The sequence below is a fragment of the Parathielavia appendiculata genome (assembly GCF_033297405.1).
Source record: "Parathielavia appendiculata strain CBS 731.68 unplaced genomic scaffold N657scaffold_16, whole genome shotgun sequence".
Taxonomy (NCBI): domain Eukaryota; kingdom Fungi; phylum Ascomycota; class Sordariomycetes; order Sordariales; family Chaetomiaceae; genus Parathielavia; species Parathielavia appendiculata.
In genome coordinates, this window is record NW_026944235.1 from 91,320 (window position 1) to 103,714 (window position 12,395).

At 57.2% G+C, this 12,395-nt stretch overlaps 5 protein-coding genes across 5 annotated transcripts; 1 reads left to right on the forward strand and 4 right to left on the reverse strand.

Annotated features, from left to right (window-relative positions):
• Positions 1 to 531: 531 nt before the first annotated feature.
• N657DRAFT_648960 (uncharacterized protein) lies at positions 532 to 2,958 on the forward strand. Its single transcript, XM_062793628.1, has one exon. It carries the CDS (start codon positions 611 to 613, stop codon positions 2,618 to 2,620), a length of 2,010 nt encoding a protein of 669 aa, XP_062644237.1. The 5' UTR covers positions 532 to 610; the 3' UTR covers positions 2,621 to 2,958.
• Positions 2,959 to 3,021: 63 nt separating this feature from the next.
• On the reverse strand, positions 3,022 to 4,669 carry N657DRAFT_658392 (uncharacterized protein; the record flags this gene model as incomplete). The annotated part of the gene is made up of 2 exons (XM_062794892.1): positions 3,022 to 3,139; positions 3,219 to 4,669. The coding sequence occupies 2 exons, from the start codon at positions 4,667 to 4,669 to the stop codon at positions 3,022 to 3,024; spliced, it is 1,569 nt and encodes a 522-aa protein (XP_062644238.1).
• A 242-nt stretch (positions 4,670 to 4,911) lies between these two features.
• Positions 4,912 to 7,635, reverse strand: N657DRAFT_666083 (uncharacterized protein; the record flags this gene model as incomplete). The annotated part of the gene is made up of 5 exons (XM_062795321.1): positions 4,912 to 4,975; positions 5,243 to 5,632; positions 5,691 to 6,417; positions 6,487 to 6,652; positions 7,612 to 7,635. The coding sequence occupies 5 exons, from the start codon at positions 7,633 to 7,635 to the stop codon at positions 4,912 to 4,914; spliced, it is 1,371 nt and encodes a 456-aa protein (XP_062644239.1).
• Positions 7,636 to 8,522: 887 nt separating this feature from the next.
• Positions 8,523 to 9,471, reverse strand: N657DRAFT_155078 (uncharacterized protein). The gene is made up of 2 exons (XM_062785985.1): positions 8,663 to 9,471; positions 8,523 to 8,571 (listed from the first exon to the last, which is right to left on the reverse strand). Exon 1 carries the CDS (start codon positions 9,138 to 9,140, stop codon positions 8,682 to 8,684), a length of 459 nt encoding a protein of 152 aa, XP_062644240.1. The 5' UTR covers positions 9,141 to 9,471; the 3' UTR covers positions 8,523 to 8,571; positions 8,663 to 8,681.
• A 707-nt stretch (positions 9,472 to 10,178) lies between these two features.
• N657DRAFT_683577 (phosphatases II) lies at positions 10,179 to 11,491 on the reverse strand (the record flags this gene model as incomplete). The annotated part of the gene is made up of 2 exons (XM_062796585.1): positions 10,179 to 11,385; positions 11,445 to 11,491. 2 exons carry the CDS (start codon positions 11,489 to 11,491, stop codon positions 10,179 to 10,181), a joined length of 1,254 nt encoding a protein of 417 aa, XP_062644241.1.
• Positions 11,492 to 12,395: the final 904 nt, after the last annotated feature.

The following is a 12,395-nucleotide window of genomic DNA, read 5'->3' on the forward strand; positions in this document are numbered from 1 at the left end:
AGCAATACAAGCAGTCAGCCATATCTACTGTTGAGACAATTGCTTGTGCACTTGTGAACCCTTTGGCTTCACCGAACCTCACCCCGTTGTCAATTATAACCTTCAGGAGTCCCTTTCAGAAGTTGGGGCTTTGAGATTCGTCACACGACATCTTGTTGGAAGACCAACAGCCACGATTCCACGGTGTTACGCTTCATGGGAGCATTTAAAACAGTGAACTCTTCGAGTGCCCGGGACAAGCCCAGAATCTGTCAATTGAGGGTTCTGTCCTTCTCCTTCTCCAAGTTGCCTGGGTGCCTCCTAGACCTTATGTAACAGCTGTGTATTACCCCTGACCAGGGACGGTACCGGCAACCCAGTTTTCGAGTTTCAACCTTCACTTCCAACACTACCCCTTACCTCCCTGCATAGTTGGTCTACCAGTGGGACTGTGGCACTAGGAGCTCGGACCCCTCTTTCCCGATGGCCCCCTTGAGTGGGGCATACATTAATGGGATTCGCGCCTTGGCATCAGTCGCGGCACGACCTGGATCTAACGACCGCGTCGCTAACAACGATCGGCCCTCCCCAAGTCCATTACATCCCATTATCCATTCAGAACGAGCTCAAAATGTCGGACTCGGACGAGTCTGAGCCTATTGGTTACCTCGCTGAGCAACCCGACAACTTCGGCTCGGATGTTTCTGATGACGCCGACGAGATTGATGAAGGCTCTAGCTCCGAGCCTGGTTCGCAGTCTGAATCAGAGTCGGGCTCTGACGACTCACCCAACGACGTCTTCGACTTGGAGGCAATAGACTCGGACGATGAAAACAGTGAGGACTCGGATGAAATCGATGATGAAGACGACAGACGGCGGCTTGACCCGCGGTCAGACGACCACTCCTTCCCGCACTTCATGCGCCTCCCGCTGGAGCTGCGCATTCGAATCTGGGAATATTTCTGCCCCGACCTCACGGCCGAGTCTCGCGTCTACTGGTTCTCTCTCATGGGCGGCATGTTTCTCAACAAACAGGGCAGATATGAGGACCCGGTGGTATACGATGGCCAGTTCCTGGAACAGCAAACTCGAGCCGCCCGTGCCATGTTGGCTGTCCACCACCAGAGCCGCCACCTGGCACTGAAGGCTTTCCCTGACTCTCTTTCCTTTGGCAGACGCGGCCGCAACGTCCTCCGGTTCAACTCGCACAAAGACATTGTGGTGGTGGGCTTCAGCGATGTGTTGGCCAAGACAGCCATGCCCCGGATTCGGGGCTTTTCCAAGCACATCCGTCACCTGGCTCTCGAGTCGGATGTACTGGCCGACCATCATTGCCGCTTGTCGCCGCTCCTTGACAACTTCGAGAACCTCACGGCAGTCTATTACGTCCATGATCAAGCCGATTTCCGGTCACGACACCTGCGCTGGTGCATGACCGATTTGGCGAAGCGATACTCCGTCACCACATTCGAGGAGCAGCCTGGTCTCGGCGAGGAAGCCCAGCATACGTACTGCTGGCCCGACGTCGACAAGCATGGGCTGCTTGTCGCCAAGGATGTCCCGCTGGACGGGTTGGCCGACGATTTGACGAAGATCTACTACGAGATCAAGGGGGCGAAACACAAGAGACGTCCGGTCTGGCCCTTGGTCCAGTTTCTTTACGGGTCCTCCAACCTGCCGTATCTTCCCTGGGAGTCATCCGATCAAGAGGAAGACGACGAGGAAGAACCAGATGAGTATGAAAGCGAGGGGATCGACGACTCGGATATCAGCGATGATGATGACGGCAGTGACGACTCGGATGACCATGACTTGCATGTGTTGGATGGAGAAGAGTTGGACCCAAATTTGGACCCGAAATGGGACCCAGAACTAAACCCGACTGGCTCCGATATCGAGCCACATATCGATATCCCAACAGGTGCCAGACCCCGGGCCAGTATCCTCGATCACACTGCGGATCTCGACCATCTTGACCCACCCTACGATAGCAATGCCGGGTTCTCCAGCCCGGAGCAGTCATCTACAACGTTGCAAGGATCAGACAACGATGAGTCCGCCAGCGAATCCGACCAAGCACCTCGCACGTCAAAGCTAAAACGACCGAGAGGGCGAGTCGTCGCGTCTGACTCGGAAGATGACTCGGACGACGATGGCCTTCTTCGCAAACGAGCACGCACCGAGAATCGCGGTGCCCCCATCGTATTGTCCAGTGACGACGAGGAAACTGAAGTCTGGACGATGCCGGCAAATGGCCGAGTTCGAGCGGTCATTGCAGAGGATTCAGACGAGGAGGACGAGGACGAGGACGAGGATACGGACGAGGTTACGGACAACCGGCCTGTTATTTCCAGTTCTGATGAGGAGGATGAGGATTCCGAAGAAGCTGCCGTCGTCTCCAAACCATTGTCCCTCGCCGAGAAGCTGCAGCTACATCGCGAAAGAAACCCCATTCCCCCGTCCGACGACGGGAATTCCGACATTGAAGAGCAGCGCGGTGATGACTACAGTGCCCGGGACTATGGGGATTTCCAGGACGATGATGAAGGCAGTGAGGCTTCGGAAAGGGGGGAAGACGATGACGAGCAAGAGCAGTTCCTGGATGACGATGATGACGATGAGGAGGACTACGAAGCCTGATACGCCGCCCGGCTTCACTGAGTCTTCCTAGGGGTGGAGAGACGGCTTGCCTACTATCGATAGATGGATACCAAACGGTGACAGCTGCTTCAGAACTTGAAAGGGTTGGGCATTCCTTACCGTCGGCAAGTAATATGTTCAAGACCAACATCACTGGGAACCATAACAATACCAAGACCACTTTGAACAACACCAGAGCAATTACCCGTGTCGCACAACAAGGCACCAGCTCACCGCCACACAACTTTCAGGAGTGTTGCCCAGCAATTGGTCTAGCTAGCTAGACATGTGCGGTATGTTTTCTGTCCCTGCTAGACAGAATACCGCCACATCCAACTAACCTCCTCCACGGTATCCAAAATACCATTCCAAATCTTCTAAAGTTGGACCTCAGTTAGTTCTCACAAGGCAGGCCCCTCCCAGGTCTCTCTCCTCAGCCTCCCAAACCACGCCTGCTTATGGGGAAACGTAATCTCCTTTTCCTTCGTGAACCCGGCCTCCTCAAGATGCTGGATGAATCTGTGTCGAGCTGAATTAGCCTGCGACCCCCACATATCCAAGACGGCACTGGGAATGGATGATGGTTGCAACAACTAACCTGACATTATCCACCCTCGGCTCCAGACAGATGCTCATAGTCCTGTTATCAGCACAAAACATCCAGTGCACCAAGCTGCTCAGCCAGCTCTGCACCCTCCCGCGCGCCCACTCCTCGCCAATCAGCACATGGCACCCGCGGTCCCAGTCCTCGATGCCCGCGCCGGCATACCGCCCCAACACATCCTCCTTGACCCAGTACAGCTCAAAGTAGCCGAACGGCACGCCGTCCCATAACCCAATGGCCGGAAAACTGTGGCGGCTCTGCAGCGCGTTGGCCAGCATGCCGGGCGCGTACTCGCCCCAGAAGTGAGCCACACGCGGGTTGGCGTGCCACGTCTCGAGCAGCGCCGAGTCGGGCAGGGAGAGAAGGTGCTGTGACGACGAGGACGAGGACGGCGGCTTCTTCTTCTTGTTGTTGTTGTTGTTGTTGTTGTTGGGCCAGGCCACGGGCCCCATGTAGGGCACGGGCTTGGGTGAGATCGAGGCGACGCGGAACGAGAGGTACTGCCCCACCGATGGGACGAAGCGCGTGTAGAACACCTCGCCCATGCGCGGCGGTTTCGGGCGGAACGGGTGGCGTACGTGGTTGGTGATAGTGTATTGCAGCGGCGGCGGCGGGTAGTAGGTCGGGAGGTGGGAGGCGCTGAAGAAGGGCCCGATGGGGAACGAGGGCACGCTGGTGAGCGAGGCCGGCGGCGCCGCCCCGGGGAGGTCGGCTGCCTCGGCGGCGGCGGCGGCGACTGGCGAGCCTGGCCTGCTCGGCGTCGGCGAACCGGGGTATGAGCGGGCCATTGTGTTCCCGGCGGGCTGGAGGGTGAAGAGGAACAGGCGGCCTGGTATTTGCCAGAACATTCGCTGCGAGACGAACATGTTGGCCCAGACGTCGTCGCTGTCCTCCAACGCTGTGCCGACAGCCGAGTTGAAGCTCGCGATCAGCCCCATGCGCTCCAGCTTTGGTATTAAGTTTCGCCCACGCAGCACGCCGTCCCGCTTCACCCGCACTCTCCAATCGCCCCTGGGTTTGCCGGGTTTGGGAGTCAGCTTGGAAGCTTCGGTCGTCAGGGTAGTTGGCGGCGGCGGCTGGTGAAAGTACCAGTAGAGCGTGACCCAGAGCATCATGGCGATCTGACGGGTAGGGCTCGCCGCGGGCTTAAAGTCGGAGCTGGAGGGGCTCGAGATGGACGAGATGAAGAGGCTGTCGTTGTGCAACGTCGGCTTCTTGAAGCAGTGAACATGTGGTTTCCTCTCGGACGGGCCCGAGGTCGAGTTGGTCTTCCCTTCCTCGTCGTCGTCGTTGTCGTCGTCTTCGGTGTGGATAACGATAGTCCAGCCGATGGGAAAGGCATTGTGGTGCGTACTCAGTTCGTTCGACTTGAAGAAGAGGCCGGCAAATACGGGCGTCACAGTGAAGCGCTGCCCGTCTGGCAGGTGGATGACTTGAGGGCCCATTGACGCCGCCAATCCAGTTGCACTCGGAGCAATCTGGGGCCCGAAATGAAGCGCGGGGTAGCTGTAGCTGTCGCTGGGATGAGCTGTAGATCGGATCAGATCGCCGTACGCAGCAGCGAATTCCATGCTTGCTACACTGACCTTGATTGTTTCAAGGTGACTTGAATTGTTGAGATATGACTGCGACTACTGTGGTTATACGATTTTGGATGCAGCCTAGCTTGTCGCGGACAGGACGACAATCACTCCATAACTGCGCGCGGGGCTTGGAGGGGTTCACGCGACAGTTTGGGAATGCCGTCATAGCTCCGATGGGGCCCGTAGCAGAGCGGTTAGCGGTCGGCAGTGAGGGAACAGATGACCCCACCTTCCCCACGTACCGCCGAGTGTCGGGGGTCCAAACCAAATCCACTTTTGGCAAAAGGACTGTGGTTTTGAGCTTCCGCGACGGTCATCAAATCTGTCGTCGTGTTCAGGTATCTATCTACCTGCACAGTATCTCAGACTCGCCGAGGAAGAGGCTACTACTACCCGCTTCGACTGGTCCCGCCTTCGTCGCCATCACTCGCCGACCCCGGTTCCTCCTTCTTTCTCCTCTCGTGCTCAGTGTACGCTTCGTCCTTTTCCTTTTCGGAAGACCGCGGGTTGTGCCCTGTCTTGGTTCGCTCCTCAGTCAGAACCTCCTTGACCTCATCCCCGACCTCCTTTGCTTCGTCCCAATCAACGTCGTACTCGACCGCCACCACCTTGATCTCGTGCCGCAACGCGTTTGCTTCCTGGACGAGCTGCTCCCATTTGTGTAGGTCGAAGCCGCGGGCTTGGTAGAGGGCGTCTTGGCGGCGCGACACGGTCACATTCATGGCCGCCTTGTAGCTCAGGTCCTTGCTGATGTACAGGAACCACAGGTAGCCACCCATGATGGTCGTCAGCCCGGCGAGATACGTCACTGGCTCGACAAGGTCCCTGGAAATCATTGTCAGCTGAGTCCATTCAGCTCCCACGACAGTTTCCGGACACATACCAGCCAAACTCGGTATGGAAGGTGACATAATAGACGACCCCCCACCAGCACGAGAGCACCGCGAACCCTCCCTTGGCCAGCAGGTTGGCGCCCTTGTGCGCGAGCAGGTCGCACTCGCGCTTCAGCCTCGACAGCTCGTCAATCTGCCGACTCATCCTGCGGAGCTGGGCGCGCATGTAGTAGGTCCGGTCATTGAAGGACGGCACGCTGACGCGCATTTCGACGTCGTACCCCTCGATGTCGATGGCAAACTCCCGGCCTCGTGCGGCGTCGCGGATGAAGTCGCCCACCTCGGTGCTGTTGCTCCAACGAATCCACCTCTTATCTGACCCCTCCCGCTCGGGGCCCTCGTGGCCGAGCCCGGAATATGATGCGACATTATGATGCGGCGTCCCCCGTAAGCCCCTCTCCTCATCCTTGTGCCTCGCCTCGGACCTCGTTGTTGGCTTGTTGTCGCCGTGTTGGGTATCCTCGGCGCGGAAATACACGCTGGGCGTCTTATCTCTCCCCTTTTCGACCACTGGCGGAATCTCGGCTTGGATCAGGCGCTCTACATAGGACAGTGGCTGCTGCGGGTGCACAAGCAGCGCCAGCGGCTGGATCGTGTCGTTGTGCGAAATAGACCGGCCGGAGTCGTGCTTGCTGTCCTGGTCCGGGCCTTTATGGAGAACGATGGGGAGAGGGACTATCAGCTTCAGCAGGCGTGTCGGCGTCGTTAAGAGCTTGCCTGCACTTATGCATTAGGATTTTGAGTTGCCTTGGAAAGCTCATATTCATGGGGAACCGGTATACCAACCCTTCGTTACCGGCGCGACTTGCTTTCCCTCTTTGTCAACCGGTGGGTTGTCTGCTTCATGACGATGCCATGGGCGCTCGACCTGGCTCTGTCTGGCCCTCACTTCCTGTTCCTGCTCCTCCAGCACTTTTTGATCGAGTTTCTTGGCCTTGGCCTCAGGTTCGGTCTCGTCGGGCACCGCAGTCGAAGCGGCCCTCCATGCGTGCATCACAGGGTGAAGCGGCCGGTGCGAGACGGGATTCTGGGCCTGGAAGCGCGTTGCGAGCTTCCAGGTCGACGAGCCATGTATCAGCTGGCGGTGCAGTCGACCGACTACATAGCTCATGGCGGCTTTGTAGCTCTCGGTGGGTGTGAGGAGTTGTCCTTGGGCTGAAACTGCGCCCATGGGACAGGTGTCTTTTAAATCTCAGTGTACTGTAGGTACGGGAAAGGGCCTGGAAACGTGCGGGTGACGTCAATGCAATCGCCCGTCGCGTGGCATCTCTTGGCGCCGAGCAGGAGTTTCGAACCATTGTCTCTCAGGGGAACAATCACGCAGATCATAGTTCTCTGTCAAATTCAATGCGGAGTATATCATACCAGATGGAGTTGTCCAACCGCTGTTCACATGGAACCTTTCTCCACTTCGGTCCTTTCAAGTTCTCATTGAAGTGTTTGCTACTTATTCAAAAACATACAGTAACTGACGAACCCGCCTGTGACCATGTGAGGTCAAGACATAGATCGGATGGTCTAAGGACGCTAAAAGTACTGTGTATTCAACTCACTGGCATGACCCACTTTCCCAACCATCAAATCCCTTGAACAGACAGCCCTGCTTCCTTGTGAGCAAGCTTCGTTTGCTTTCATCCAGCGGACTCGTCACGACATACTCGAACCACACAAACCCACATACGGTGAAATGACATTCCCCAATAACTACACGCACCGCAAGGTGGCCGAGACCAAGGCCAAGCCGTGCGACATCTGCTTCAAGCTCAGCTCCAGTGTGCTGATCACCCCAGACAACAAGGTCGGTAATTGGGGTTAGCTAGTCGCATGAGCAGCTCCTCTGACGTGTTTTGTCAACCGGCAGGACTGGTTTTACGTCTGCGCCGCCCACGTCAAGGACACCGCCTTTTGTACTCCAAAGATCGACCAGGCCGCCATCGAGGCCCGCAAGAAGCGTGAGCTCGAAGAGGAGATCGAGCGGGTAAAAAAGGAGTACGAGGAGAAGCAGAAACGGAAGAAGGAGAAGGAAGCCAAGGGCGACAAGAAAGACGATGCAGACGCCAAGGCCGACAAGAAGGACGATAAGCCGGAAGAGGACTCCAAAAAGCCTTCAGACAAGGCACAGCCCGTGAGCACTCCCAAGCGCTTGCTGCTTGCCGCCCCCGGAGACTGATAATACCTCTCGTCACAGAACAGGGACAAACCAGCTGCCTCGCCCACCGAAGAGGAGAAGGAGGAGGCGGAGGAACCCCGCGTGTTTGAGCTCAAGAGGTAGGGTGGTAACCCCATTCCGGTAACCTAGGGGGGTTCGTCTCCCATGCTTGTCGTGCTGACGCATCAACGCTCCCAGCACCTTCTACCAGCAGCGGCTGAACAAAAAGAGGCAAGCTGAGATAGCCCGGCGCAACCGCGAGCGCCTCCGGGATCCCACCTACTTTCCGTCGGTGCCCAAGACCCTCCCATAACAAGCAGCCCGACCATCCCAAAAGAACCCAAGGTTTGAGCGCGTGGGTCCATTGACAGCAATCACACCGGCTTTGAGCTCTCTGGATTCCAACACATCAAGGGGACCGGGATGTTGTACAACTCGGAACCTCTCGCGAATTCCTCGTGTCCTCATCCGGCGTCCGGTGTTGCAAGTGACGCCAACAATGAGACGACAAACCTGGCTCGAAGACAAAAGGACGAGAGGTGGGAAACTTTTCCCAGCTCCAAGGGTGCGCCACGACAGCATGTCCTGCGCCTGCCCCCCCGGTGAGCCATGGATGCGAGAGGCCCAACAAGACCACAGCAAACACGGCATGCCGCAGTGATCCGACGGAATGGACTGAGGCGCGCCCGCACGTAGGACAGCCAGGGGAGATGTCCACGTCACTGCTTCAATGCATTCACATTAGTTTCTACGCTCAGTGTTGGCAGATTCGGACTCGCCGCCATGCGCGGTGTGAAATGAAGCATCGCATACGGATAATCCGAAGCGTCAGTCACCCCGCCATGCCTTCGTTGATGATGACATCAGATTGGAAACGGCCTGCCAAGCCCGCTTCAGCAGATGAGTTCGGTGAATTGTTGCCCCATCTGACAAGCGGCTGCGACAAGATGGCGGCTTCTTTAACGGTGCTCGTGGGGGTACGCCATCCGCTCCTTTGCGGAAAAGTTCCGAGACCTCCGTTAGCTGTCTTTTCTCGTTGCAGAGATGGCTCTTCAGTGAGCGGAAGGAGTGCAGCCGCCTCCTGTCCAAGAGCCGCAGCAATGGTCTCGAAATGTTGGCCCAGAGCATGAGAAGCATATGACAAACGCCCAACACACCACTCAACACTTCTCCCCACCTCACAACACTTGAACTTGACAATACTATGCTCGAGGCAGAACCTGAGGAAAGCTGGAAACGAATGCATCGGTCGGTCGGGCAGTACCCACCTATCCACACCCCTCTCCTTCATGGGCGCGTCAGGCGGGTTTGCAGTCGGAAACGTCACGTTCCGCCCGCCTCATAAGGACCTAGTGCTTACTGTGTACATGTACATGGTCTGAGCTGTCACCTCTGCACGTCATCCAGCTCTCGCGCACACACACACACGAACTGGGGTAGATGCAGCCGCACAGTCAGCCGGTTCTGCAATATACCAAGCATGAAAAGGAGGGCTCGTATGACAGTGGCCAAGGGACGAAAGAAATAGAGCATGCGGAGTGTCTGCGCGAATTTGGAGGGTGAGACGGTAATGGTTAATACTAGAGAAAGCCTTATGTTCCGGCAGAGAGGGAACCTTGACTATTGATTCTGGAGGCAAATATCCACAACGGCTAAGTGCGCATAAGAGGAGAGCAGTAGCCTAAGGGAGCGCTGCTGACTTGGCCGTCCAGCTATACAAAAGTAGTTCGGGTCCGGGATGAGGGTAGATCTGATATGGAATGCCTTCATATGCCTCTAATTTCTCGTTTCCTCTCTTCGTCGACTATCTCTGTCGGCTGGCTGTAAACCGAGGCCAGCTTTGAGCATTTGTCAGATCGTTTGGTGTGAGGTTGTGTGAAACACCAGACAGCAACCCATACATAGCTTGGTGAAGTTTGACCTTCCTTGCAATGCCCGAGAGGACCAAATTGCGTGTCACAAGCAAGCTGCCCAGATGTAAACAAACATCTGAGGGACTCCCTCAACACTCAGCTCATGAAGCTGGGGCAGATATATTCCTGGGGTAAAAGCGGGGGTTTGCCTGGTGGCTCAGACTCTGGCCTTCTGAGCTTGGCTCCTTTTCTGCTTTGGCAAGAGAAGGATGTGATTCCAGGGCTCCCCTTTGGATATCAGGTAATCGTTCATTGCCGGGAGCTTGATCCTACCTGATGGTGAAGCAAGTGAGATACCGGCGCGGTTCCCTGTTACGATGTTCTTGTAGGCGATGTACCAGATAACCGTCCCGTACTTGCGGGAGAAGCATGGCGGGCGTCCGGCCAGATCCTTCGAGTTCCCTCGCTCTCCATCATCAGAGATTCTCTTTGGGCCTCTCGATATTACTCGCAGCGGTAGCCGCGACGGGCAGCCTAGCGCCAGTCCCGGGCGGCATGCGGATACCCAAAGCAGCCATGCGGTCACCGAGCGCACCAGCGCCGCCCCTCTTGTTGTACCTGCCGCCGGTCGCGACCTTGTCGACTTTACTGGTTTGAAGCGAGAACGCTGGGGCAACCCACTCGCCGCAACTGCACTTAAACCCCTGCCAAGCATACCGGCCGATGGACGCGGCGCACTTGGCGTTGGGGCAGATGAGGCGGCCATCCAGAGTGCCCTCTTCCAGGATAGGGCGCATCCACGACAGCGCCTCGATAAAAAAGTGCGGGCACTCGGGCCCCCGCTCCGTGCTGCTGCTACTGTCCCTGCCCCAAGCCTGGTGCGGGACGATAAATGGCGCCGTCGCCAGCACGCGGCGGCACTTCTTACACCTCAGCTCCGTGCCGTCACCGCCGCCGTCGTGGTCTGGTATTGTCCCCCCTAACTTGGCACCACCACCAACAACAGCACCACCTCCCCCCTGCCTCGTCTCCTCCTCATCCTCAAATAGGATCCAGTCCGGCGCCCTCCCAATTCGTGCAGCATCCTCTACCTCCCGCTTGTACAACCAGCGCTGGTAGGCGGGCGCCCTCTCGACGGCGTCGTCACTGTCAGCGGGGCAGCCCATGTCCCACCACATCTCGAGCTGGCGCACGAAGCCGTCGTTCGGCTCGGCTATTGGGCGAGTCTGGCGGACCCATTCCAGCGCCTTCGCTACTGCAGCCTGCGCTGTTGTTGCTGTCGGGTCCGCCTTGCCGAAGCGGTGGGGGTGTTTCCAGAGGAGGTATGCAAGAACGGCCGTGACGGAGCGGGATTTGCCCATTGCGCAGTGGACGAGGACGGCACCGGGAGAGAAGCGACGAGGGGTTGAAGTGGTTATTGTTTCTCGGGACGGTGTTGGGGGGTCGTCGGTGGTTGGCTTGTCGACAACAGCAGCAACTCCGTTCAGTCCCCGGTCGATGAAGCGCACCATTCTGGGCAGGTGCACGAGGATATCCTGGTCCTCCATGTCGTCAATGTCGATGCTAAGGTGCTCGACATCGCGGAACGCGGCGTCGCCTCGGTTGAGCGAGTACTTGATGACGGAAAGGATGTGGGTTATGCCGTGTTCCTGCACGAGTCGCCCGCGGTTGACGCCGAAGACCCTGCAGCATGCATCAGTTGGGTTATGTCCAGTACTGTCCGTCAAGGTATGGGCATTTACCCTCCGACATAGAGCTCGTCGGCTCCGTTAATGCGGTTGAGAGCCATGGCGATGCAACGACTTGGTTGACTGGATGGCGTGTGATTGTTTCCTTTCGGCAGAACTGTCGACTTCTGCCCCGCCATTTTTGGAGATGCGGGGCTGTCATGGCACCCCTGTTCAGGGTCCAGGTTGCAACCTCGGCTCGGACAAATGACATTGGGCAAGAAGGGAACCACACAAGTGGATCGTGATGCAAGGCGAAGCAAGACTGCCCGGACAGTGTATAGAGAATAGATGTCAAGCCGGGAGAGAGACTGAGGAAAGAAAAGTACAAAGCACTTTCGTATTGTTCATGGGAATCGTCGCTCATCAGTACAACAAGCTGGTACCGTCCGAGTCCACGTACTTCCTAAGGCACCTAAATACCCAGATCCTTTTGACGCCTCGTGAAGCCCGTAACCCGGCCACCCAACCTGCATGCTTGAGAAAACGCCTGGGTCATACCTTCGTTTCAAGGCGAATGAAGCTCGCTAGGTTGATAATTACCAATCATCAGGCAATCCCGCCCGATGCGCTGCCATGGCCCTGCTGCCCTGCACTTCATGTTTCCACTTAGTTTGATACGCCTGCGACGGGTGTGCCACCGGCCGGAAAGAGGAGGGTCGCGAAGTCCGGGGGGCTTGCTGCACCAGCCGGAACTTCGATGGCTTTCCACCCGCATCGAAGATCCTTATCCGCCGGCAGGCAATGCCCATAAACAAAATCCGTCGTTCCAGAGGGGAAGAACAGAAGGGCCGATGCGCCATTGCATGGCTTGGCCAGGGGCAGCTGTTCCTTCTGCAACGGCAGACCAGGGCCTCGATCCTCCCACCCCACGCAGCATGAGGGATCCCATCCATATCCCCTCGGTTTCCGGCCAATGGAGTCGGCCGGATCAAGGAAAAACGCCAAGCCGTGTCGAGGCGGCCA